We start from the raw sequence: 27,086 nt of genomic DNA on the forward strand, positions 1-27,086 counted from the left end.
TCCTCACTGGTCTGTTCGTTTTTTGATGGCAGAGACCTTGTCTCACTCATTTTTGTATCCTCAGCATGGAAAACGGTGGCTGGCTAATAGTGGTTACTCAATAAATATTTGTTGAATGGATTAATAAAAGAATTCCTAGCATTCATTTGGCATCGAATCATGTACAGTCGTGCTTTCTATTGTTTTCTAGGGCATGTCTTTCCAGTACAAAATGATGGTAAATTTTCTGGGTCCAGAGACGGCTCTTACTTTATTTTACAGGCTACCCAGTGCCTAGTCCCGTGGTGGATAATGCTCCCAGGGATGCGCCTGTTATAAGTTCTTGCAGAATTCTTTTGTTTTGTTTTGTTTTCAGACAGCGTCTCACTCTGTCGCCCAGGCTGGAGTGCAGTGGCGCAATCACAGCTCACTGCAAACTCCATCTCCAGAGGCTCAAGGGATCCTTCCACCTCCACCTCCCGAGTAACTGGGACCACAGGTGTATGCCACCATGCCCAGCTAATTTTTGTATTTATTGTAGAGATGGGGTTTCGCCATGTTGCCCTGGCTGGTCTCAAACTCCTGGGCTCAAGTGATCCGCCCGTCTCGGCCTCCCAAAGTGCTGGGATTACAGGCGGGCGCCACCTCTGCAGAAGTCTTAGGCCTGCAAAACAGTCTTAGAAAGATACAATATTTAACTTGAGAGGTGCAGTCCTCCTCCACAGTGAGGGCAGGCTCAGCGAAGGAGGGCCCAAGACATAAAACTAACCAATGGCAGGAAAGTCCCCATGCCCCACCCAGCTGCCCCTCTTTCCTTGCAGCTTAGCTTTTCTTTCAGTCCTTCACTGTGGAGCCAGAGGGAATCAATTACACAAGCTGGGGTAAGCAAAGGTGTTGGGGGAGGGCAGGTGCCTAATTTCCAAATTTTTAAAGAGATCATATTTAAACTAAATGCAGGTAGTTCTGTGCCTCATCAGGAAGGCCCTAATTTACACACTATAAGTTGGTTATGTGTGTTTAATGAAATTATACTTCATGTGCTTGAAGAGATCACGTTTTTAAAAGCAAATCCATGGGGAAGGGAATTTTCTGCAAAGAAATATCTCAGAATGAACTTATATTCTAATTGTGAATTTCCATGTATTAAATTTGCTTATTCTGAGGCCCAAATGTTTGCTTATTTTGTTTAAAAACTTTACTTGGGATCATTAACATTCATACTAATTATTTTAAATGTAAGTTTCATTAATTTCACTGATGAGTTCTCTCTGGGGCATAAACCATAATTCTTATGGTGCATTATAGTCAGGAATTTGAAGGCTTGTTAATCTTTGTCTGTTCAGCAGTACTTTAGGGTCTGGGTCTTCCCATCTGCCTTGCTCCCCGTTTCCTTCTTACTCAGCAAGCTTAGTGGGGCCTCCCCCGGGCTAAAAGGAGTAGTTACCCTATGACTCTTCCTTTGAGGTTCCAAGTAGGAACCTTTATAGCCCAGATCCTGGGGCCCTGGGCCGCCCACTGATTCATTTCAATTCCACTGCCTTTCATTTCTCTTTTCCTATCTTATTGCCCCTTCCTTAGCTATTCACAAGAGGAAATAGGATTTTATTTTTCATCATGTATTATATAAAAATTACACATCCAATCTTCTCAATTCTCAGTTCTTAAAGAAATCAACTAAGCCTTCAAAGACTTTTAGTTTTGCATTTTCCATGGGTAACTGGTCCTAAAAATTCTCCCCATCCCCACAGGACAGAGTGACCAGTCTTTCAGGCTTGGCCCCGAATTTGTTTTTCAGTTGAGGAGAACAAGAGATGGAGAAAGCAAGTGGAAGACAGTCCATTGCCCTGTCCACAGTGGAAACTGGCACAGAGAACCCGGGGCTGGAACTCATGGTAATTCACCAGTTTAGTTTCTCTCTGCAGAGCTGTGGACGGCTGCATGGCCTCCTGTAGGGTGTTTGACTTCTCTCAATCCTCATCATCCCTGGCAGGGCTCCGTGACTGATTCCAATACTTCCTGTGCTTGTAGGAAAAAGAAGTAGAGCCTGAGGGAAGCAACAGGACTGACACACAAGGACACAGCCTGGGGGATGGACTGGCCCCTTCCACTCACCAGAGGTACTGGTGTTTTGGAATCTTGTTCAGTTAGGAAAGGGCCTAGGGAGGGCTACCCCTTCTAGCAGCTTGTGGTCTTATCACAACGGCTGCACCTTAGCATGTGTACACATATATATGTACCTTATGTAATTAATTGTTACTTAATCCTGTGCCAAAAACAATAGGAGTTCAGCAGTGTCAGTGTTGGTTGGACTGAAAACAAAAATAACAACAATGGTAATAATAATGGCTAACAGATTTTGAGTGTATACTTACTATTTTGCAGATTGCTTTATGTTATACATTTATTTTCACAATAACATGTAGATACTCATTTTAATCCCTTTAGAAATTAATTTACTGTATCATTAAAAAAAGGTAACTCTTCTGGAATACTCAGATTTGGGAACGGTGGAGGGGAAGGGAAACCTGGGGAGAAAACACAGAAGGACCTATTATAAGGATAATAAAGAAAGTAAAAAAGGACAGTGTCTTAGAAGTCCAAAGAGGAGTCTCAAGAATAAAGAAGGTATGTGAACAGGGGTGTTCACAGTGCTACGTGAACAGGGGTCTAGGAAGGAGGAGTGAGAAAAATCTTTGAATTTGTTCATGGATCTGGTCCCAGAAGTAATGTCAAAGAAAATTGTTTGAGTAAAATAGATAATATGGAAGGAAGCAATGTTCCATGGTCTGGAAAAGAGTGGGTATTTATAAGAGTGCATAAGTCGTGCACTAAAAGCTGAGAAGAGGATATTGGATAGCTTCTAAAGGGAATATGGTCATGAGCCGCATAATGATGTTTCAGTCAATGATGGACCGCATTATACAGTGGTGTACAATGGTGTATATCAATGGTGTATATCATTACACAATGGTGGTCCCATAAAATTATAATACTGTATTTTTACTGTACCTTTTCTATGTTTAGATATGTTTAGATACATACTTACCATTGTGCTACAATTGCCTACAGTATTAAGTACAGAAACCTGCTGAACAGATTTGCAGCCTAAGAGTAATAGGATCCACCATATAGCCTGGATGTGTCATAAGCTATACCATCTAGGTTTGCATAAGTACACTCTAAGATGTTCGCATAATTATGAAATTGCCTAATGGTGCATTTATCAGAATGTATCCCTGTTGTTAAGTAACACACGACTATATATGGAGATGATTCAGAACAGCTTCCAAACAAAAGGTTATTTTGTTGTTTTTTTCTCTTTATTATTGAAAGCTACCTCAGTAACTTCTTACAATTTTTGTTTTCTTCACGATTTGCTTCTTTCTAAAACTTTTTGTATTATCATGTTTTATATATACTGAATTGACAGTAAACTCGTTGTAAGTTTTTCATGCTTAAATGATATTTCATATTTTGCTTAGCAGTGTGGTCGTTAATCATGTGAGTCATGCTGCTTGGGTCTGTATTTGAACAGTGGTATGCTGGTAAATGTTTAAGAATTGACTTTCCACCGGGCTAGTAGCTCACGCCTGTAATCCCAGCACTTTGGGAGGCTGAGGTGAGAGGATCACTTGAGCCCAGGAATTCAAGACCAGCCTGAGCAACATAGTGAGACCTGCCTCTACAAAAATTTTTTAAAATTAGCAGGGTGTGGTGGTGCGTGCCTGTAGTCCCCGCTACTCCAGGAGGCTGAGATGGGAGGATCACTTGAGCCCAGGAGGTTAAGGCTGCAGTGAGCCATGATTGTGCCACTGTACTCCAGCCTAGGGGACAGAGTGAGACCCTGTCTCGAAAAGAAAAAAAAAAGAAAAAAGAACTGCCTCTCCGAGTGTAGTTTTTTTGGTTAATATTTTTGCTCACCTTAATGAGGAGTAAGACCAGGGGTTGGCAAACTTTTCCTGTAAAAGACAAGGTAGTAAATATTATGGGTTTTGTGGTTGATGTGGTCTCTGTTGCAATTACTAAACTCTACCATTTTCGTAGGAAAGCAGCCACAGGTGATACTAAACAAATGGGCATGGCTGTGTTTTGATAAAACTTAATTTTTAAAAACAAGGTGAGATGAACTTGGCCCACAGACCACAGCTTGCTAATCTTTAGTCTAGATGAAATAATAAATTAAGACTTCATTTACAGCATTTGCCTGTAAGGTAAAAACTCTCAACATAGCTGATTTCAAGTAACCAAAGGGATATCATTGAACACGGAGTTGGGAAGAGATGTATCAGAGCACATCATTATACAAAATTTCCACCATACACATACAGCAGTCATGAATAACTTCATGAGCTCACATAACAGAAAAATGTAGTAAAATAATTAGAAAATTATTAGTTTTTAGTATTTATTACCTTTGTCTTTAATGTAATTTAATTACATGTTTATATAGTTTTAATTTTTAGTAATGGCTTGCACAATTCCTGAAAATGTGACAATCACCTCTCTCAAGCCAGCACAGGCCAGCTTCCCCTGCACCACTGACTCTACCACTTACCAGACTTTGGGCAAGTTATTTACCCTCTCTAAGCCTCAGTGTTCACCCTGTAAAACAGGAATAATATAAGCACTTAGCTGAAAAGATCTTTTTTTTTTTTTTTTGCCAGACTTTTGTTGGCACCTTAAACTGCTCTGATACATAACGTGTCCAGTTCCCTTCAATTCTCATCAACTTTATATTTTCTGATATAAACAATGTTAACTAAAATTACATAGATATAAAATCATGCCTTAAGTTTCCTAACTTGCATTTATTCTTATTTTTTGAGAAATGACGTCTTACTTTGTTACCCAGGCTGGTCTTGAATTCCTGGGCCCAAACAATCTGCCTGTCTCAGCCTCCCCAAGTGCTGAGACTACAGGTGTGAGCCATGTGCCCGACCTTCACTTGCATTTCTTTAAGTTTTTGTAAAGCTACACATTTTCCTCTGTTTGCCTTACTTTCTGTATTTCTGTGTGTGATTTTCTTTTCTTTTTCTTTCTTTTTTTTTTTTTTTTTTTGGAGCTAGAGTCTCACTCTGCCACCTAGGCTGGAGTGCAGTGGTGTGATCACTGCAACCTCCACCTCCTGGGTTCAAGCGATTCTCCTGTCTCAGCCTCCCGCATAGCTGGGATTACAGGTACATTCTACCACACCCAGCTAACTTTTTTTGTATTTTTAGTAGAGATGGTGTTTCACCATGTTGGCCAGGCTGGTCTTGAACTCCTGACCTCAGGTGATCTGCCCACCTTGGCCTCCCAAAGTGCTGGGATAACAGGTGTGAACCATGAACCACCGTGGTTGGCCTACTTTTCTTTATCAACTAAAGTAAGTTCTGGATTTTGAACCTCATTTCCTTTTTCCTGACCAACTCAAATAGAAACCACATAGATTTCTTGTTTCCAGTTCTCCCCACCTCCTGCCAACCTGTCCTATATAGCTTCTACCAAAACTGCCTAAAGTATGCCTGAACTCCCTTATTCACAAATCTCTGTGGCTCCCCAGTTGCTCCTGAACAAAACCAAACTCCACAGCCTGGTATTCAATTCTCCCCACAACCACTGCCCCCCAACCAGGATCTGTATCCAACTTGACTTTCCAACATTAACTCTTGCAATTCCCTTTCTAATGCCACCCTATGTTCTAGTGAAAGTCTACTATCAACCGTTCCTTATATGTAATCCTCAATTTCCTACCTCCATGTCATGCATGTCATTTCATCGTTGCTTTTGAGCATACTGTCTTCCTTTTATGTCTTTGAGCTCAAATACAACACATCTTTTAAGGCTCAACTCAAGAGCAATCATGTCCATGAAACTTTCCCTGATGCTGCCTCTCCTCACCTCAGTCTCACTGGCCCCAGTCCTAAGAGGTTCCTTCTTCCTCCAAACTTCCATAACATTCTATCTGAACCTCTCTTATAACACTTTAAGCTTTTGACATTTTGTTATAGACGTACATGTACATTATATCCCCTATACTGGCCTGTAAACACATTAAGGGCGAGATAAACGTCTCCTGTAACACTGGGAACAATGCTTTACCCATAGTTTATACTTAAAATTCCATAACATTCAAAATTCAATAAATACATGTTAGTAAGCTATGTGTATAATCTAGATAATAGACTTTATTTGTAATTTTTTCATGTATACATTTGTCAATTCTGTTTTGTTTCTGTATTGATTTTTTTTTTTTTTTTTTTTTTTTGAGACAGAGTCTTGCTCTGCTGCCCAGGCTGGAGTGCAGTGGCTGGATCTCAGCTCACTGCAAGCTCCGCCTCCCAGGTTCACGCCATTCTCCCACCTCAGCCTCCCGAGTAGCTGGGACTACAGGCGCCCGCCACCATGCCCGGCTAGTTTTTTTGTACTTTTTTAGTAGAGATGGGGTTTCACCGTGTTAGCCAGGATGGTCTCGATCTCCTGACCTCGTGATCCACCCGTCTCGGCCTCCCAAAGTGCTGGGATTACAGGCTTGAGCCACCGCACCTGGCCTCTGTATTGATTTTTAAGTATTTATTTCTTTTTCTTCTTATTCTTTTGTTTGATTGACTCTGATGATCTGGGATTCTTTGTAGGGAGTAATCTGACATGTAGCTCTAAGCTGATGCTTTTCCACACTGATACCCACTTTTTCAGCAATAGTTATTAAATTGTGAGTTCTTTCTCTATTCTGATGTTGCTTTGACTTTATTAAGTTAATGTGATAATTTGGATCTATTTTTAAATCTTTTGTTCCATTGACACAGTTCTGAGTACTTAACACTCAGAACTGTGTCATTGTTTACAATGTACATTAAAACTTGATGGGTCACGTATTTGCCTTAGTTTTACCTTTAAAAAATATTCCTTGGGGCTGGGCACAGTGGCTCATGCCTGTAATCCCAGCATTTTGGGAGACCAAGGCAGGCGGATCACTTGAAGTCAGGAGTTTGAGACCAGCCTGGCCAACATGGTGAAATCCAGTCTCTACTAAAAATATAAAAATTAAGCGGGTATGGTGGTGGGCGCCTGTTGTCCCAGCTACTCAGGAGGCTGAGGCAGGAGAGTTTCTTGAACCTGGGATGTGGAGGTTGCAGTGAGCCGAAATCATGTCATTGCACTTCAGCCTGGGCAACAGTGAGACTCCATCTCAAAAATATATATGTTATATATTTTTTTGTCAAATTTTATTTTATTATTATTATTATTATTATTATTATTGTTGTTGTTGTTGTTGTTGTTGTTGAGACGGAGTCTTGCTCTGTCCCCCAGGCTGGAGTGCAGTGGCGCGATCTCGGCTCACTGCAAGCTCCGCCTCCCAGGTTCCCGCCATTCGAACTGCCTCAGCCTCCCGAGTAGCTGGGACTACAGGCGCCCGCAACCGCGCCCGGCTAATTTTTTGTATTTTTAGTAGAGACAGGGTTTCACCGTGGTCTCGATCTCCTGACCTTGTGATCCGCCCGCCTCGGCCTCCCAAAGTGCTGGGATTACAGGCGTGAGCCACCGCGCCCGGCCAAATTTTATTTTATTATTTTTATAAATTTTTTTGAGACTGATTGCATACCATAGTTTAACTGGTACAGTTTTTTTTGCCTTTTTAGTGTAATTTTTAATAAGGCAAGCAAGCATACAGAAAAATAAACATAAGCCTTAATGAATGTTCACAAAGTGAATACACCTATATGACCATCACCCAGATGAAGAACCAAAACATTATCAGTACCCAAGAACCATTTTATGTTACCTTTCAGTCAGCCTCCCTAAGGGTAATCATTATCCTGACTTTTAGCATCATTGATTAATTTTGCCTGTGTTTGGATTTTATATGGGAAGTCTAATATATATTTTAAAAGAAAATATACCATATATATACTCTTGTGTTTGGCTTCTTTTGCTTCACATTGTGTTTTAGAGATTCTTCCATATTATTGCATATATTGTACTTTGTACATATTTAATTGCTGTATAGTATTTCATTGTAAGAATCTATCACAGTTTATCTGCTCATTTTACTGTGGGTCAGAATTTTAGTAGTTTCTATGTTTTTGCTATTATGGTACAGCTATGAATATTTTTGTGCATGTCTTTTAGTAAAGATAAATACACCTTTCTATTGGGTATATACCTTGGAGTGGAATTGCCATGCTATAGGGTATGTATAGGTTTATGTAGCTTTAACAGATGCTAAACATATTTGTACCAAATTTCACTCTGCTGGCAGTGTTATGAGAGCGTGTCTTTTTTCATTATCTCCATTGTATGTGTGTAGTATTATCACATTGTAGCTTTGCTTTGTATTTCCCTAATGGCTAAGGAACTTGTGCACCTTTTCAGCTTTTTCTGGCCACTGAATATTCTCTTTTGTGAAGTGCCTGTTCAAGTCTTTATTGGCAGCGTTTTTCTTTCTTAGTGTATAAAAGTAAGAGTACATTTTATAAATGATGAAATACAAACAAGAGTACATTTTAAGAACTTGCCATTAAAAAAATTGGTATGTAAGGTAATGCATGTGTTAATTAGCTTGATGTAGCCATTCCACAATGTATACATATTTTAAGGCATCATGTTGTATACCATAAACATATACAATTTTTGTCAATTTTATTTTATTTTCATTTTTTTTTTTAGAGATGGGGTCTCACAATATTGCCCATGCTGGTCTCAAACTACTGGGCTCAAGTGATCCTCCCACCTTGGCCTCCCAGAGTGCTAGGATTATAGGTGTGAGCCACAGCACTGAGCCAATTTTTGTCAATTTTAAAAAGAAGTAAAAAATTAATACCCTGAATGACGTTGCTACCACTGTAAATGATATTCTGTCATACTTTCTAGCTATCTGTCACAAGCATATAGGCAAATCATTTTTGTGAATTTATCTACCTATCTACCTATTCCTTTATTCAGCAAACTTTTTTTTTTTTTTTTTTTGAGACGGAGTCTCGCTCTGTCACCCAGGCTGGAGTGCAGTGGCGTGATCTCGACTCACTGCAAGCTCCGCCTCCCGGGCTCGTGCCATTCTCCTGCCTCGGCCTCCCGAGTAGCTGGGATTACAGGTGCCTGCCACCACACCCAGCGAATTTTTTGTATTTTTAATAGAGATGGGGTTTCACCGTGTTATCCAGGATGGTCTTCATCTCCTGACCTCGTGATCCACCTGCCTCGGCCTCCCAAAGTGCTGGGATTACAGGCATGAGCCACCATGCCTGGCCAGCAAGCACTTATTGAACATCTATTATGGGCCAGGCACTTGTTAGCAACCTAAGGCAATAATAGTATGTGCTAGGTAGTAAGTTAGGCACCAATAATACAAAGATAAAAACAGAAATGCACCTTTCCCTGATATGCTCACAACCTAAGAAAGGCAGGTAAACAGAAAAATGACAATATCATGCTATATGGTAAGTGCTAGAACAAAGATGTAAAATGCCACAAGACCACAAGAAAGTGAGCAACTGATTCTGACTGGAAGGAATCAAGGAAGGCTTTACTTAGGAGTTGACATTTAGTTGGATCTTGGAGGATGAAAAGGAGTTTGTCAGATGGAGAAAGGTAATAGTGCATACCAGGCGTGGGGTGTGAATGGTTCTTACGTGTCCCGTGAAGGGTAGGATATTCGGACTGGCAGAACACTGGCTTGTATAATGGGAAAGAGGCAAGCAATAAGACTGTGAGACAGGAAGTCTTAGTTGGGGACATGCTGTAAAGTCCTAACAGGTCTGGTTTTATACTCAAGAGACAAAGGGATTTTTTTTTTCTTTTTTTTAATTTTTATTTTGCTCTGTCACCCAGGCTGGAGTGCAGTGGTGCGATCTCAGCTGACTGTAGCCTCTGCCTCCCAGGTTCCAGTGATTCTCCTGCCTCAGCCTCCTGGGTAGCTGGGATTACAGGCCCATGCCACCAAGCCCGGCTAATTTTTGTATTTTTAGTAGAGACGGGGTTTCGCCATGTTGACCAAGCTGGTCTTGAACTCCTGACCTCAGGTTATCTGCCCGCCTCGGCCTCCCAAAGTGCTGGAACTATAGGCATGAGCCACTGCACCCAGCGGCCAAAGGGATTTTTAAGCAGGAGAGGAAAAGGAACCATATTGTTTCTTAGAAATCAATTCTGACAGCAATGTGATGAGGGGATTGCAGCAGGGAGAGTGGTGGCAGAAGCTAGTTAAAAGGCTCTTACCATTGTTCAAGCAAGAGATGAAGAGGGCCTAGGCTAAGGCACGGTGAATAGGGATAGATCAGAGAAGTCAAATCCCAGAGACTTTTGGAGAAGAACGGGCGAGATTGAATGATTGATTATAGGCTAGCCATTTTCAGGAAAAACACCCAGACCCCTGTCTGTATCCTCTTTTACTCCCGTTCTTGGTTCCTCAGGACATCTTTAATCTGATCCTTCAATGCAGACTGATTATCTGCTTTCTTTTCATTATTATTTTATTTTTATTTTTTGAGACAGAGTCTTGCTCTTTCGCCCAGGCCGGAGTGCAGTGGTGCCATCTTGACTAACTGTAACCTTCGCCTCCCAGGATCAAGCGATTCTCTTGCCTCAGTCTTCCGAGTAGCTGGGATTACAGGCATGCACCACCACACTCAGCTAATTTTTGCATTTTAGTAGAGACAGCGTTTTACAGTGTTGGCCAGGCTGGTCTCAAACTCCTGACCTCAAGTGATCTTCCCACCTTGGCCTCCCAAAGTGCTGGGATTACAGGTGTGAGCCACCACGCCTGACCTTCATTATTCTTTTTTTGTTGTTGTTCTTTTGAGACAGTCTCACTCTGTCGGCAGGCTGGAGTGCAGTGGTGCGATCTTGGCTCACTGCAACCTCTGTCTCCCAGGCTCAAGCAATTCTTCTGCCTCAGCCTCCTGAGTAGCTGGGATTGCAAGTTCATGCCACTACACCCAGTTCATTTTTCTATATTTTTAGTAGAGACAACCTCCACCTCCTGGGTTCAAACGATTATCCTGCCTCACCCTCCTTAGTAGCTGGATTACAGGTGCCCACCACCACGCCTGGCTAATTCTTGTATTTTTAGTAGAGACAAGTTTTTGCCATGTTGGCCAGGCTGGTCTTGAACTCCTGACCTCAAGTGATCCCCCCGCTCCTGCCTTGACCTCCCAAAGTGCTGGGATTACAGGCATGAGCCACCACACCCAACTTATTTTTTATTTTTATTTTTTAAACCCGAGGCTCAGTTCCAATCTGATATTCTAGGAATAGGTTGTTAATGGGTTTTGCAGAAATGAGTGTTCTTAATTGATTTCCTGCAGTACTCCTGAATTTTAGTTCCCAGGAAATGGTGGGTTGTGGTCAGGAGGTGATGGAAGAAATCTTTTCTAGCCATATGATTTATATCTACTCTTGGACTAGTCCATGCCTGCCTCTTATTTTGCAGGAGGCTTGCTCAACTGGCATTCGACTGCATATAATTTTAAACAAGCTTTATCTAGTACATCAGTTTAGGTCTCAACAGGAAAGAGATGGCATACTTAAGATAATTATAGGAGAATTTATTTACAAAGAGACCATTACAAAGATATGTATGAGGTGTGGTGACACCATAAGAAAGGATAGTGCGAGAACCAAAAGTCTTGAAGCAGTGAGCAGTGTCTTTTCCTAGGCCTGAAAGAATAAGACGTAAGAGCACCTGGCAGGAAAGTCAGATTAAAAAGGCCTCCTCAACACACTGACCTCAGTCTTTTCATACACTCTGATCTTCTGTGGAGGTCCCAGTAGCAGAACCCAACTTGATAAGCCAGAGGACATGGGAGTACATTGATGTAGTTTACATGAGTTCAATTCCCAGGGCACAGACTGGGGTGGAGAGTGGCGCTGGAGGAGCACACCAAAGATATCTGGCACACATGGGAAGGCCAGGATTGAAATTAAATTCATTCCTTGATATACTTTGCAAATGATGTTCCAAAGATAATGATGTTCCTCAGGTATGCTGCCCCTTTTACTCACTACTTTCTCTACTAAGCATGGAAAAATGAGGGAGGACCACTTGAGCCCAGGAATTTGAGACCAGCCTGGGGAACATAGCAAGACCTCATCTTTACAAAAATTTAAAAAAAGAAAATTAGCTGGGTGTGGTGGTGCACACCTGTAGTCCCAGCTACTCAGGAGGCTGAGGCAGGAGGATCACTTGAGCCTGGGAGTTCAAGGTTGCCGTGAGCCATGATCACACCATGCCACTTCTCTCCAGCCTGGGCAACAGAGTGAGACCTTGTCTCTTAAAGAGAAGAAAGGCAAAGCAAAGCAGAGTTCTTGAGATCCTAAAGAATCATCTTGAGTTGATCCAGTCAGATGGTGATAAGCATTGTTTTCTCCTTTCTCAGCTTACCTGTATCTCATAGTACACACTCTGCTCAGCTAACATAGGGTCGGGCTCCCTGCAGCAGGGGCAGGAGGTGATGGGGGCAGGAATGAAAAGGAAGACTAGAAACTGGGAGTGTGTTAGATGGGAGGGGCAGCCCTGGAACTCTATGGGCCAAAGGCCCAGGGCATTAGGAGTTAATGGCTGGTCCTAACCCTGGCTAAGCTGCCCTGCCTCAGCATGACTGCCAGACTGGGACCTTCTTACTCGGATCACCTTCTTTGGAGCTTCCAAGATTTTGGAAATTAGAACTTTTGGCTCAGACGGCTGCAGCATGCTGAGCATACTTAGGAGTGGCAAAGACAGGCAAGCCTGGGATCTAGGGAAGACGTGGCATAGAATGATGGTTAAGAGCTTAGATGCTGAAGCCAGAGTGTATATTCTGTGTCTGTTCCTTACAGCCTCTGTGACTTTGGGAAAGTTATTTAACTTCTCTGTTTTTCAGTTTCCACATCTGTAAAATGGGAATGCTAATAGTAACAGCTCCAGGGGTCTTAGGAGGAGTCAATGAGTTAGTATTTGCTAAGTTCTCAGAAAGAGCTCAGCATAGAGAAAGCACCATATACATGTTTGTTAAATCAAACTTGAATATCCCTACTTGCTGGGCCTCTTCTCTCAGGCCTGCCCATCCAGAGCGATTCTTGAGGTTGGTGGCATTTTCCTTCTTGTCTGTCAATGCACATCTGGCTGAATGTTCAAGGCCATAAGTTTGTTTGGTTTTAGGGAGGGATGGCCAAATTGCCTCTAAGAAGAATAGGCCCTCTTATGAACATGGAAGCTTAGCGATGCCCTGTCCTTTCAGAATGGGAAAGTCATAGACCCCTGACATAAGCAGTGCCCACTTCTATGGTAGGAGACTACCAAGGATATTGCTAGTTCAGGCTGAGTAGGGTATTCTGACCTGCTGCCCACCAGCAAGGTTTGATTTGCCCTTTTTGGCATTGCGGAACACTACCTAACTTTCTCCTGGCTGAAGAATATTCTTCATTGACTAAGAGCTAATTCTGCCTTGTGTTAGGTAATCTGAATTCTGAGAGTTGAATTAGTAGAAATGGGATGGAGTAATTCTTGTATCTTAACTTTTGGGTTCTTATTAGGAGGAGACAGTGGCCTTTCAGCAAAGCAAGAAGTTTCTGCAAAACACACGCCAGCTTGTTCAAGAAGATCCTGTTGGGCCTGTTGTGTTTGGGTGAGATACTGAGAATTCATGAAAGTGAGAAACACAGTTATTTTAGAAATTTGCCTTGTGTAAAGGTGATTACCAGGTGGAAGGCATTTTTATTAAAAACTGATCTAAAAAGCTATTTGATGTATCGACCTTAACTACTTGTAGGTGAACCATAATGTATTGAATTGCACTTATAGGAACAAGTAAAATCTGAGAATAAACTGTTTTTCAAAAATGTACTATTTGATAGATTTAAAATATTTCAGAGAATGTGGGCTTATCCCACATTTAGTGGCTTGATTTGGTGGAGTGCATGATTCTTACAGCCTTTATGACAGAAGCCTGTATTATACCTTACTTATTTGCTGGTTTACTAGTAAGATCAATGATGTAAAATATTCTTAAAAGACAGCAAAGCTCTGTTTAAAACATGTATGGGGCTTTGATGTCAAAATAAGAGGCAGCTGCGATGGTGAGAGCAAGAATTATATTTTGGGATGAGTAAGAGAGCCATGGGATGAGGTCCACATGGCTGCACTTCCTAGTGGTAGCCTTGTTTACATGGTTTGTTCCAGAGGCAAGGTTAAAGTGACTGGGGTAATAAAGTTTCAAGGGGAGATGACTGACTTTTGAAGAGTCTAATGGTGAACACTGATCAAATCTACTCCAAGGGACAGAGAGAGGATATTAGATAAAATAGAAGAGAATGAGATTTCATTAGGGATCGGTGAAAATATGCAGTCTTTGCACTAAGTCAGACCGTCCTTGGGAATCCTGAAGAAGAGGACAGTTAGACATCTATCCTGGCCTCAAGAAGTGCAGCTCTGTCTGACAGTAGGGCTGGGTGGCAAGGTCTCTGGAGGGTTTTTCTTGCTTTAAGTCCCAGGCATTCATGACTGGAGTTCCATTTGCCCATTGGAAGCACTGCCTTGCTGATCATTACTCTGTGTCTTCTCTTTTTAGCCTATGCTGCCTATTTTCTGGCAGCTTGCATCTTGAATTTCCAGAGGGCACTGGCCTTGTTTGTCATCACCTGCTTGGTGATCTTTGTCCTGGTTTACTCATTTCTGAAAAAGCTCCTGGGCAAAAAATTAACAAGATGTCTGAAGCCCTTTGAAAACTCCCGCCTGAGGCTTTGGATGAAATGGTAAGATAAGAATCTTAATACCTGGCCTTACAGCTCATCCCAGTCCACCTCCTTTTTTCTCTTTTGATAGTTGCTGAGCAGTCTCTCAGACCCACACACATGCTTTTCAGAACCAAAGTGCAGAGAAAAATCTGAGCACAGGATCTCAGTCCAGATTCTTGTAGCCTTGGGTCTCAACCTTGCTAGGGGGCAGGAGGAGTTTAGTTTCAGAGAAGAGTTTTAGTCTGATTGTCATCAGGGCCTGTGTCAGAAATGAGAAAACTCATACTCCTCCTCAGTGAAATAATCAGAACACAGAGCCTTGCAGCTGCATTAAGCGATCAAATTGATTTGGTGTTCATCGGTGTCTCCCTTAGTTCCCTGTAACATTTTATGCTTTTTTCTCTCTAGTCTCCCAGACTTCCTGCACCCACTGGTACCTTTTACAATTCCTTAGAGTTTAAAGAGAAAACTTACAGTTATGTATATTCTGAGCTGTATTCTACAGCAGCCACAGCTCTAACAATGGCATGCACATGGCCTTTGATCACAGGCCAGGAGTGAGAGAATAACTTTCAGACTCTCTGTAAGTTATTTGTTTTTCATTCACTGGGTTGATGACATGGTCTTGGCATTCCTTCTTCAGGGTGTTTGCAGGAGTCTCCTTGGTTGGCCTTATACTGTGGTTGGCTTTAGACACAGCCCAAAGGCCAGAGCAGCTGATCTCCTTCGCAGGAATCTGCATGTTCATCCTCATCCTCTTTGCCTGCTCCAAACACCACAGTGCAGTGAGTTTTGGGTATTTGGGATGGGTATAGCAACACATGACCAAGGGCCAAGTGCTAATCATAAAGCATATGCATCAAGCCAAGGGCATAGAACTAAGTTTGTAACAACCCCTAGAATTTGCCTCTTTGGGCCGGGCGTGGTGGCTCAAGCCTGTAATCCCAGCACTTTGGGAGGCCGAGACGGGCGGATCATGAGGTCAGGAGATCGAGACCATCCTGGCTAACATGGTGAAACCCCATCTCTACTAAGAGAATACAAAAAACTAGGCGGGCAAGGTGGCGGTCGCCTGTAGTCCTAGCTACTCAGGAGGCTGAGGCAGGAGAATGGTGTAAACCCGGGAGGCGGAGCTTGCAGTGAGCTGAGATCCCGCCACTGCACTCCAGCCTGGGCGACAGAGCAAGACTCTGTCTCAAAAAAAAAAAAAAAAAAAAGAATTTGCCTCTTTGATAATTTTGTTTCTAAGAGAGGTTTAAAAAATTCTCAGAGGCCCTAGACCACTTATTTTCAAACTGTAGATTGTGATCCATTAATGAATCTTGATATCAATTTTGCGAATCTAGGTCAGTGTTAAAGAAAGAACAAAAGAAAAAAAAATAAGGAAGTAAAGGAAAATAGAATACAGTAGAAAATCAGTTTGCATTGCAGATAGTACTGTTAAAATATTGATTTATAAAACTTTTATTTGTATGTATGCATGCATATATGTGTGTATAAGTGTCATCTAACCTTTAGACACATTTTTTAAAAACCTTATGAACATATGTGGCTTTTTATATATTACTGCCCTGTTTCTCCCCACCATTGCCCCTGCTCCCTACGCCATCAGACCCTAGACTTACTGTTAACATTCTAGGTTGGTTCCACCGAGAGTACATGTTTAAAACTCCAACCAGGCAAACAAAGCAGAACTCACATTGGAATAATTTTCTTATTGATCCTAGGTGTCCTGGAGGACAGTGTTTTGGGGCCTAGGTCTTCAGTTTGTCTTTGGGATCTTGGTCATCAGAACTGATCCTGGACATAGTGCATTTCAGTGGCTGGGAGAGCAGGTCCAGGTATGAGAAATTAAATGTGAGGGCTTTTCCCTTTTAGAACCCTAGAGAAAGGAGATTTGAGGGGAGCATGAGATTAGGCTGTATCTTGTTAATGACGTGGTGGGAGACCTGGTTGGGAAAGGAGAGAGTGTATTAGGATACAGCTAAGAATATGAATAAAGAGCTCATGGGGACATAGCCTGCCCCTGGGCTGTCAAAGGGAGGCCAACCTCAGTAGCAACAGTAGGTCCTCAGGACGCATGGGGCTGGTCTCGTCTTCCTGTGTGTCCTTTTGGGTTTCATTCTTATTCTCTGTCTTTTTCTTTTTTTCCCTTCAGATTTTCCTGAACTACACCGTGGCCGGCTCCAGTTTTGTCTTTGGGGATACACTGGTCAAGGATGTCTTTGCTTTTCAGGTGATACCTATTTTATGGGCAGGAATGACGGTTTGTGGAGGGGTGGAGGAATAAAGCAGAGGATGAAAGTGTGCGTCCAAGAGATCAGCCCCCCTGTACACCAATTTGACCCTAAGAAGAGGGTTTAACCCCATTAGTAAAGGAAATGGCATCCATCTCCTTCCCTTTGGTCATTGCCATCCTAAAATTAGAAGAAATGGGAATTGGAGGAAAAGGGTCAGAAAACAGCTTGTGGTTTAATACTAGTGGGACAATGGATTGAATACATTTTAAATGTATCCCTAAACTAGTTTGTGTAGGTACTGAATACCTACACTGTATGAGATGCCCTTGGAATGCTAAGAGCTTAACTTAGAAGCCTAAAACACAGTCAGTTTACGGTCTACACAGAGTATGCAATGTAACATCTCACCACCTGCTCACCATTCTCATCACAGGCCTTACCAATCATCATTTTCTTTGGATGTGTGATGTCCATTCTCTACTACCTGGGCCTTGTGCAATGGGTGGTTCAGAAGGTGAGTCATTCTCCTACACCAGTCAGGAGACAGGCCTTCATCTTGTCATCTGTCAGCTTTGGAAAAATGCCCATAGCTAGGGTCTAGAGTGTTAGAAACAATGGAGAAAGGCAGGCCCTCTTAAGCATGCCTGATAGCAAACCGTCGGCCCATGCCCTAGGTAGGCTGAGGGCAGAGCAGAGAGAAGATGAGCTGGACTGCCTTTGATACTGAGTTTTAATGTACTTGTTCTAAAGGCCATGAGTCCTGAGTTCTGGTCAAGGCTCTGTTTATAAGTTGGTTTTTGGCCCTGGGCTTGCTGCTCTACTTCTCTAGGCCTCAGTTTCCTTATCAGTAAAATGAAGGAGGAGGAGTTTTGCGAGACGTTCTCCAAGATTCCTGGTAACATTAATGGTTTAGGTTTCTGTATTCTTCTAGGTCGCCTGGTTTTTACAAATCACTATGGGCACCACTGCCACAGAGACCCTGGCTGTCGCAGGAAACATCTTTGTGGGTATGGTAAGCATCTTGAGGCCTTTTGGTCTTGTTCTCTCTGAGGAACTGAGAATTTGGCACAAAACAAGAGTATGCTTTCCTTCTGAAAAGTCAAATATATGAAGACCGTGGGGCAGCCAATCTCAGATGAGAGAGAACTCAGCAGCTCAAAGAAGACTCTGCTCATTGCGTTCACCCTTTGCACCTAATAACACTTCCCTGGTCATACTTAATCTGGAGGGATAGCCTTCACCACTTCTAATGACCACTTCCTATATAGGAATGTAGGGAATATCCTGGTCCAATTCGTATCCCCTTTCGGAGGCTATGAAGAGTGTTTGATCCTCATTCTGGTTTCTCCCTGTGGCTCCCTGTAGTACTTGGTTTCCACGGTCTCTAAGGAGGAAATCACTTGTCTTGCTCATGGCTAATGCCAAGGCTCTTCCCCATAATACTTGCTTGGTACATTTGCCTGTATGGAGTAGTGCTCCACATGTGCTACTGACCAGCTCAGTGTTGGGGACAATGACTTGTACATTCACAGGGAGTTAGTACTGAGGTCTTTCTCTCCCAAGGCTCTAGGCTGCTTCTGAAATGTTCTCAGAGTACTTCTGGATACTTTACCATAGCACTCCACATTTTGCTGAAATTATTCGTAATCAGCCTAGTTTCCTATGTGAGACTATAAGCTTCTAAGAGTAAGGACTTTGCCTTATTTATATTAATGTCCTTAGCATCTAGTACAGTGCTAGCCACATAGTTGGCATTTGTTAAATAATAGATATCATTATCCTAGGTCAGTGCTGGATATGGCTTACATAGATGGCCCTTCATAATTTCATAACATTTTCACAAACATTATTTCTTTTGATTATTTCATAAACAGGGGGTTTGGATCATCTATTTGTATTTCATTTAATGAGTACTGTTTAATCATCTAATATGTTCTCATTAAGTGCACTGCATTCCATAAGTTTAGTAAGTGTGTGGTTTTAGACATTGAGAATATACAAAGAAAATATGCCATTTCTCTTCTATAACATTTTAACATGTCAATAGATGAAACAAGCATGTATGGAAACATGTGAGAACTATGCCAGCCAGGACATGATTGGGTGCCAGAGGAAGTAAAGCAGATGCTGGATGGGCCTGACAGCTTGGCTCCATGCTCACTAAGTGAAGCTGTGGCTCACTGAACAGTGCTCACACTGGACGGATGTGTGTCTAGAGGGTCCAGCCCCTGGGGCTGGGGTGGGCACTCTGGCGTGGGGAGTTGCACCTTCTTGGAATCTGTTTTCTCCGTGTTTGTAGACAGAGGCACCTCTGCTCATCCGTCCCTACCTTGGGGACATGACACTCTCTGAAATCCATGCGGTGATGACTGGAGGGTTTGCCACCATTTCCGGCACTGTGCTGGGAGCCTTCATATCCTTTGGGGTAGGTATAGTCTGCTTGATCACTCCTGGGTGAGCTCGAGTTGGATTCGACAGAAACACTGATGCCTAAGTCTCGCCTCACAGGTTGATGCATCATCCCTGATTTCTGCCTCTGTGATGGCTGCCCCTTGTGCTCTTGCCTTGTCAAAGTTAGCATATCCGGAAGTGGAAGAGTCCAAGTTCAAGAGCAAGGAGGGGGTAAAGCTGTCCCGTGGGTGAGTCCAAGGAGGCATATACTTTGGAAGATAGTGAGCTGTAGTTAAGAGTGGCACTGTGGTGGCATTATTCCCCTGAAGGGGAATAATGTGATTCCATATTCCTTCTTGCCTATCTCTGATGCTTGCTAATCATGCTGGTTTTCTTCATTTAACCCTCCCCCCTGGCAGTAGCTTCTGCATGCCAGTACTCTCTGCCCTTGCCATCAGTGCAATTACATGACAATTATATCTGATATTGCTTCAGAGTAATTTCCACTAATAGGGTCTCTGAGGAACCCTGTCACCTTCTACATTGGCCTTGCACCCTCCTCCCGCATGATAGGGACAGTGGGATTTCTCTTCTCTAAGGGGCTGAGACTACTGTAGACACCCTACTCTTGCCCTCTGCCCAATAACCACAGGAAGGAGAGGAATGTCCTGGAAGCTGCCAGCAACGGAGCCACAGATGCCATAGGCCTTGCTGCTAATGTAGCAGCCAACCTGGTTGCCTTTTTGGCTGTGTTGGCTTTCATCAACGCTGCCCTCTCCTGGCTGGGAGAACTGGTGGACATACAGGGGCTCACTTTCCAGGTAAAGGATTACATTTGTTGGGCTGTCTCTCTGGGATGTAGTTAGGTAGCCCTTCAACCATGCATGTCCTTCTGACCCACAGTAAGCCGAGAGAGCAGGAATAGAAGGGTGGAGGAGATTGGGCCAAGGCTCTAGAGAAGGTCCTTGGCACCTGACCTGTGTTATTAGTTCTTCCTCTTTCACTGGGACATCTCTCTTTCACTCAGGTCATCTGCTCCTATCTCCTAAGGCCCGTGGTTTTCATGATGGGTGTAGAGTGGACAGATTGTCCAATGGTGGCTGAGATGGTGGGAATCAAGTTCTTCATAAATGAGTTTGTGGCTTATCAGCAACTGTCTCAGTACAAGAACAAACGTCTCTCTGGAGTGGAGGAGTGGATTGAGGGAGAGAAACAGTGGATTTCTGTAAGTGACAATCCAAAAAGCATAAACACCGTGAGGTCTCAACCATGGTTATCTGAGGGTAGACAGAAAGTGCCACACAGGTTTGTTGCAGACCTAACTACAAAGCAAGCAGAACAGCATACCTAGCAGCCTCATTTGCAGCGCCTGAGCTATTACCAGTCTGCATGCGATTTTCCCCCGCCTGCCCCCACCACTGCCCCAACTCTGACCCAGCTTCTCTCTATAATGTAATTGCTGGGTCTTTATAGCTGGGGCAGTCCAGGGCAGACACTATCTTCTGATGGCCTAAGGTCCCCTTCCTCATTTAAAAGTTTAAATTGCTCCAAATTAATATCCTTTTTCTTTCCCTTTGCCTCTTTCCTTTTCCTTTGTAATCCTCATTCCCAGGACTTCTCCTTATTCATAGCCTTCAACAAGAACAGCATTGGGCAATGAGGCCCATGGTGGTTTCCATGTCATTATCCCTACAGTAACTCAGGGAACAGTTATTTTCTGAGCATCCTTTCATGTTCCTTGGGAAACCATGGAAAAGATTGGGGGCTATCAGTACGCTGGAACTTCTCTTGTGGTTATAAAACTGCACGCATGGGACTGAATTTATTTGCTTATTTATTTTTGTTTTCCCTAGGTGAGAGCTGAAATCATTACAACATTTTCACTCTGTGGATTTGCCAATCTTAGTTCCATAGGAATCACGCTTGGAGGCTTGAGTGAGTTCATCCATTTTCCCAGCTCCCCAGTAAGACAGCCAGATCCAAGCTTCTGCAGTGGGCAGTCCTGGTGCTTCAGTACAAGTTGGGATCAGACAGAGAAGCCATTGTGAAATGGACCCATTTCTTAGGCTGCAGTTAACTTGGACCTAAGGCAGTCAGGCCCACCTAGCTATGTATAGAGCCCTTTATAATCTCAACTTCAGTTACTTTTTTTGTTTGGATTGGAGGCCCCAAAAACTAATTTTATTTTACTTTTCTCTATGAGGAAGAAAATATAATGATATTATTTCAATTTTGCCATTAAACTGGAGTAGTGCATATATAAGTAAAGATATTTATTTATTTGAGACAGAGTCTCACTCTGTTGTGCAAGTTGGAGTGCAGTGGTGTGATCTCAGCTCATTTCAACCTCCACCTCCTGGGTTCAAGCGATTCTCGTGTCTCAGCCTCCCGAGGTGGGATTACAAGTGTGTGCCACGATGCCCACAATTTTTTTGTTGTTGTTGTATTTTTAGAAGAGATGGGGTTTCACTATGGTGGTCAAGCTGGTCTTGAACTCCTGGCTTCAAGTGGTCTGCTGCCTTGGCCTCCCAAAATGTTGGGATAATAGGCGTGAGCCACCATGCCTGGTCTTGTATTTTATTCAGTAGTGAAGACACTTTTTGAAATTAGGCTGCTCACTAGTCCTCATGGAAACACAAAGAATTAAAACAAATAAAAGCAGCAGGCACATAAGGCAGATAGATAGTAAGGGAGAGTGGTGTAAAGTGTTGGATTTAAATCTGCAAGTACCAAATATTAAAGGAGTGGGTCTTTGAAGCAGACACAGATATATTTAGACTGTTGGAGATACTGCTGCATGGGGGTGATGGTTGGAGGAATAATATGAAGACAGTGCAATTGTCCTTGAGTGCAGGGGCACAGGGATGACTAGCAGATCTGAAGTTTGGAAGATCCAAGTTAGAAATGGATCTTAGGCTGGATGTGGTGGCTCATGCCTGTAATCCCAACACTTCGGAAAACCAAGGCAGGAGGATTGCTTGCTGTAGGAATGTGAGAGCAGCCTGGGGCAACATGGTGAGATTCTGTCTCTATGAAGAATTTAAAAGTTAGCCAGGTGTATTGGCACATATGCCTGTAGTCCTAGCTACTCGGGAGGCTGAGGTGGGAGGATTGTTTGAACTGAGATCAAGGCTCCAGTAAGCTGTGATCGCACCCCTGCAGTCCGGCGTGGGTGACACAGGGAGGTCTGAAGGAAAGAAGGAAGGAAGGAAGGAAGGAAGAAAGGAAAGAAGGAAGGAAGGAAGGAAGGAAGGAAGGAAGGAAGGAAGGAAGGAAGGAAGGAAGGAAGGAAGGAAGGAAGAAAGAAAGGAAAGAAGGAAGGAAGGAAGGAAGGGAGGGAAGGGAAGGAAGGGATTATAATAAGAAATACAGCTCAGTGTGTCCCTTTTTAAAGGCAATTATATTCTGGGGTAGAGTCATTTAATTCATGTATTTGGTAGCCGATTTAATTGAAAGGTGAAATAATTCCCTTTCAGTTTATCTTTTCCCCTTCTGTTAAATTGTTCTAGTCTGTCTAGAACCTGTCTCTATTGTTCTAGTCTTGATGCCTGATTACTGTCCGATTATGAGATTGCCGTCTAGTAGTGGGATATGCACTGTGTGGCTAAGTCTTAGGTGAGTGTTGCTTTCCTTAGCCCTCTGTCTCAAAATAGTCCATCTAATTCTGGTCCAGGCTTAAGAGTGCATATCTCAAGTGGCGAACGCCAGGCATTTGTAGCTGTCTGGAGCAACCCAGAGCCTTGCTTAATCCAGATATGTCTTGGGTATGTTCACAGAACCATTAAAGTGAGGGTCAGACACTCAATCCTTCATCTGAGGAAAGTCTAAGTTAGTGATCCCTCAGGACTAATGTACACACACACTTCTTAAGGCAACACTGGCCAGTCTCAGGTGGATGGTAATAAGGATGCTCGTCATCGGCTGTGTTTTGTTCCTCTGTGTTCTTCTAAGTGGGGGGATATACCTGATAGCCTGATGGGGGAAAGCTGAAGCTATTTTATTTTATTGTCTGCAGCATCAATAGTACCTCACCGGAAGAGTGACTTGTCCAAGGTTGTGGTCAGGGCCCTCTTCACAGGGGCCTGTGTATCCCTTATCAGTGCCTCTATGGCAGGTAGGTGCCTCAGCTCTGATGGAGATACTGCTGCATGAGGGTGATGATTAGAGGAATAATATGAGGAAGTTGGAATTGTCCTTGACTACAGGGGCAGCAGAGATCACTTCCCTAGATCATGACAGGATGTCTTTCAGAATATTGATTTACCCATCCATTCCACAGATATATGGCAAAAGCACCTAATCAACAGTGTCCACAATTCGTACCAAAACAATAAAGAGCCTTGAGAAGCATGTGTCAGATCTTCCTCTATCTCTGTCTCCTTTATCCAGGAATCCTCTATGTCTCCAGGGGAGCTGAAGCTGACTGTGTTTCCTTCCTAAACACAAGTTTCACCAACAGAACCTATGAGACCTACATGTGCTGCAGAGGGCTCTTTCAGAGGTGAGCACCAGGACCCCATTTCCGTGTGAGAACGCACGGCCCTCAGGTCTCCAGGGTAATGCTGTTGAGGTTGAATAGAGTGTATGAAAAGGGCCGTGAGTATTGGTAACGGCCCAGATCAGTGTTCTTTTCTCTTATTGGGTGCATCTTCATTATTAGCTTAGTATGCTCCAGTGACAGGGTCTACCTGTGTCGGTGGGCCACTGAGAAGTAGAGCAGCAAGGGAAGAAGTAAAGAAAAATGGTTTCCCTGATAAGAAATTACTCTACTGGCTGGGCATGGTGGCTCACACCCACAATCCCACACTTTGGGAGGCTGAAGCAGGAGGATGACTTGAGCCCAGGAGTTCAAGACAAGCCTGGGCAACATAGCGAGACTTGTCTCTATTTTATATTAATGAAAAAAAGAAATTACTCTACTTATTGTGATTGGAATACTGATAGGTTATAGGTAGATTTAGCAATGGTTATAAGTGGCTAAAATATCATACGCTTCTTGAGACAGAAATGAAGAAAACTGAGAGAGGCTAAAGTTGAATTTATAAAATCATGATGAGTTCAGGTAGCATAAAAACGAACTTGTTTACCAAAATCTAGAATATGAAAAGAAGAGGATATGTCATTAATCTAAAAGAACTAGTTTTGGAACACACAAAAGGAAAGATTTCAGGAACTAGAATGTTTGGTGCCTTCAAATCAAAAGGTGTGTGTGTATTGGTGGTGATATGTGCGTGAGTGGAGAGTGGTGGGAAAAAAGGCTAAGAGATTATAGAAGTCTTGTACGAAATACTAAATAATTTAGGTTTTGACCTGCTGAATTCTGAATACTGGCATGATCAACTATGCCATTTCAAAATATCATTTCGGTAGCCATTTGGATGGCAAGGAGACCAACAAGCACCCTACTGTAATAGTCCTAGTGAGAGATGGTAAGAATTGATATTAAGTGGTTGTGAGGTTGGAGATACACTAGATCCAGTAGAATCAATAGGATTGATCATTGGCTAGATAGGAGGAAGAGGTGGGGTGAAGAAGAGGAAGGAGTCTCAAATGACTGTCTCTTTTCTGGCATGAGCAAGTGGGTCTAAGGAGTGCCATTCATGCACAGAAGAGGACTAGTTTTAGGAATGGGAGTAAAAGGGAGAGATTATGGCTTAATTCAGTTTTTGTTTTTTATATTTATTTATTTATTGTATGGAGATGGGGTCTCACTATGTTGCTCAGGCTGGTCTTGAACTCCTGGGATCGAGTGATCCTCCCATTTTGGCCTCCCAAAATGCTGGGATTACAGGCCTGAGCCACCATGCCCACCCTTAATTCAGTTTTTGATGTGTTAACTTGGAGGTAGTTGCAGGACCACCCTGTGAAGGTACTCAAAATCCACCTCAGTATGCTCACTAGAGCATACTAAGCTAATAATGAAGATGCACCCAATAAGAGAAAAGAACACTGATCTAGGCTGTTACCAATACTCACAGCCCTTCTCACACACTCTATTCAACCTCAACAGCATTACCCTGGAGACCTGAGGGCCATGTGTTCTCACACGGGAACTTCAAGAGAGAAATCAGAGCTGGAGATAGATTTAAAAGTTGTGGGCTAGACACAGTGGCTCACACTTGTAATCCCAGCACTTTGGGAGGCCAAGGCAGGAGGATCGCTTGAGCTCAGGAGTTCAAGACCAGCCTGGGCAACATGGAGAAACCCCATCTCTACTAAAACAAAACAAAACTAGCCAGGCATGGTGGTGTGTGCTTGTAGTCCCAGCTACCTGGGGAGGCTGAGGTGGCCGTGATCCATACCACTGCAGTCCAGTCTGGGTGTCAGGGTGAGACCCTGTCTCAAACAAACAAACAAAGATTTGGAAGTTATTAAGTGGTCTGTTCACTATATAGGTAGATATTCAGGTGCTAGCTGCTTGACAGGTTACTGGGCCAAGTTAATGAATGTTGCCCCTCCTGTGTTTGGAGGTTATCATCAGAGAAGGCAACTAACATATTTTTTTAAAAAAATCCTTTTGATGCACTATTAAAGATGAGGTATGAGCTGGATTCATCATTGCTCTGGCATAGTTTTGATTCTTTTTTTTTTTTTTTTTTTTGAGACACAGTCTCACTCTGTTGCCCCGGCTGGAGTGCAGTGGCACAATCTTGGCCCAGACTCAAGCAATCCTCTTACCTCAGCCTCCTGAGTAGCTGGGACTACAGGCCAGGTGCATGTCACCGTGCCTGGTTAATTTTTACTTTTTGTAGACACAGATGTTCGTCATGTTGCCTGATTCTTATGTTCTTGTGGCATTTTGGTGGATTTTCTAAAGCTACATACTAAAGATCATTAGCATCTAGAATATGAAAGACATAATGTTTTTGTCCAATTAATTTATACTAATTAAATATAAGCTGTTTTCAAGAGGAAGGTGGCCTTGGAATACCACCTTACTTTTTAGAATCAATTCAATACTAAATCATTATAAGCCATACATTTTGACTCAGGGATATCTGGAAACTTCCAAATGGACTGTGGTTAGGAGTTGGGCAAAGGAGCAGACACACATAGTTTAGGGTTTCTTGCCAGTATTATCTTGGGAATGAATGAGAAAAGAAATATAATTGGGTTCTGTTTATTTGGTCATGGCTGATGGATCAATTTTCAGGTTTTTGTTTTTGTTTTCAGCTGCTTACTATAACTTGTTGATATGTTTTGTTGCTTTGTTCCTGTCTGACCCCGTTATGTAAAAACACTCTGGTTTTTCGTTGCAGTACTTCTCTGAATGGCACCAACCCTCCTTCTTTTTCTGGTCTCTGGGAAGACAAGGAGTTTAGTGCTATGGCCCTTACTAACTGCTGTGGATTCTACAACAATACCGTCTGTGCCTAAGGCTGCTTGATCTATTTCCATAACAGTTTTGATCTTAACAGCTTTGTGATTGCAAAGGTGTTTATGTACTCAGGGTTCCCACAACTCAAGCTCTTTAACAGTAAATAACAGTAAATGTTAAAAGATTCATTTCGGGCCAGGCATGGTGGCTCATGCCTGTAATCCCAGCACTTTGGAGGCTGAGGTAGGCGGATCACAAGGTCAGGAGATCGAGACCATCCTGGCTAACACGGTGAAACCCCGTCTCTACTAAAATACAAAAAATTAGCCACAGCGGGGTGGCAGGCACCTGTAGTCCCAGCCACTCGGGACGCTGAGGCAGGAGAATGGCGTGAATCCGGGAGGTGGAGCTTGCAGTGAGCCAAGATCATGCCACTGCACTCCAGCCTGGGCGACAGAGCGAGACTCTGTCTC

At 43.0% G+C, this 27,086-nt stretch overlaps 1 protein-coding gene and 1 long non-coding RNA gene across 2 annotated transcripts; one reads left to right on the top strand and one right to left on the bottom strand.

The window, feature by feature from the left end:
- Nucleotides 1-149: 149 nt before the first annotated feature.
- LOC104653898 lies at nt 150-4,581 on the bottom strand. The gene is made up of 4 exons (XR_746740.2): nt 4,535-4,581; nt 3,901-3,938; nt 2,437-2,504; nt 150-655 (listed from the first exon to the last, which is right to left on the bottom strand). It is a non-coding gene; the product is annotated as an uncharacterized LOC104653898 (long non-coding RNA).
- On the top strand, nt 812-27,086 carry SLC28A2 (solute carrier family 28 member 2). The gene is made up of 18 exons (XM_010352951.2): nt 812-860; nt 1,775-1,871; nt 2,008-2,096; nt 13,465-13,556; nt 14,499-14,682; nt 15,308-15,449; nt 16,392-16,505; nt 16,823-16,900; nt 17,338-17,418; nt 17,836-17,916; nt 19,204-19,329; nt 19,413-19,543; nt 19,948-20,116; nt 20,323-20,520; nt 21,149-21,230; nt 23,311-23,409; nt 23,685-23,796; nt 26,555-27,086. Exons 2-18 carry the CDS (start codon nt 1,791-1,793, stop codon nt 26,670-26,672), a joined length of 1,977 nt encoding a protein of 658 aa, XP_010351253.1. The 5' UTR covers nt 812-860; nt 1,775-1,790; the 3' UTR covers nt 26,673-27,086.

The sequence above is a fragment of the Rhinopithecus roxellana genome, chromosome 5 (genome assembly GCF_007565055.1).
Source record: "Rhinopithecus roxellana isolate Shanxi Qingling chromosome 5, ASM756505v1, whole genome shotgun sequence".
NCBI lineage: Eukaryota > Metazoa > Chordata > Mammalia > Primates > Cercopithecidae > Rhinopithecus > Rhinopithecus roxellana.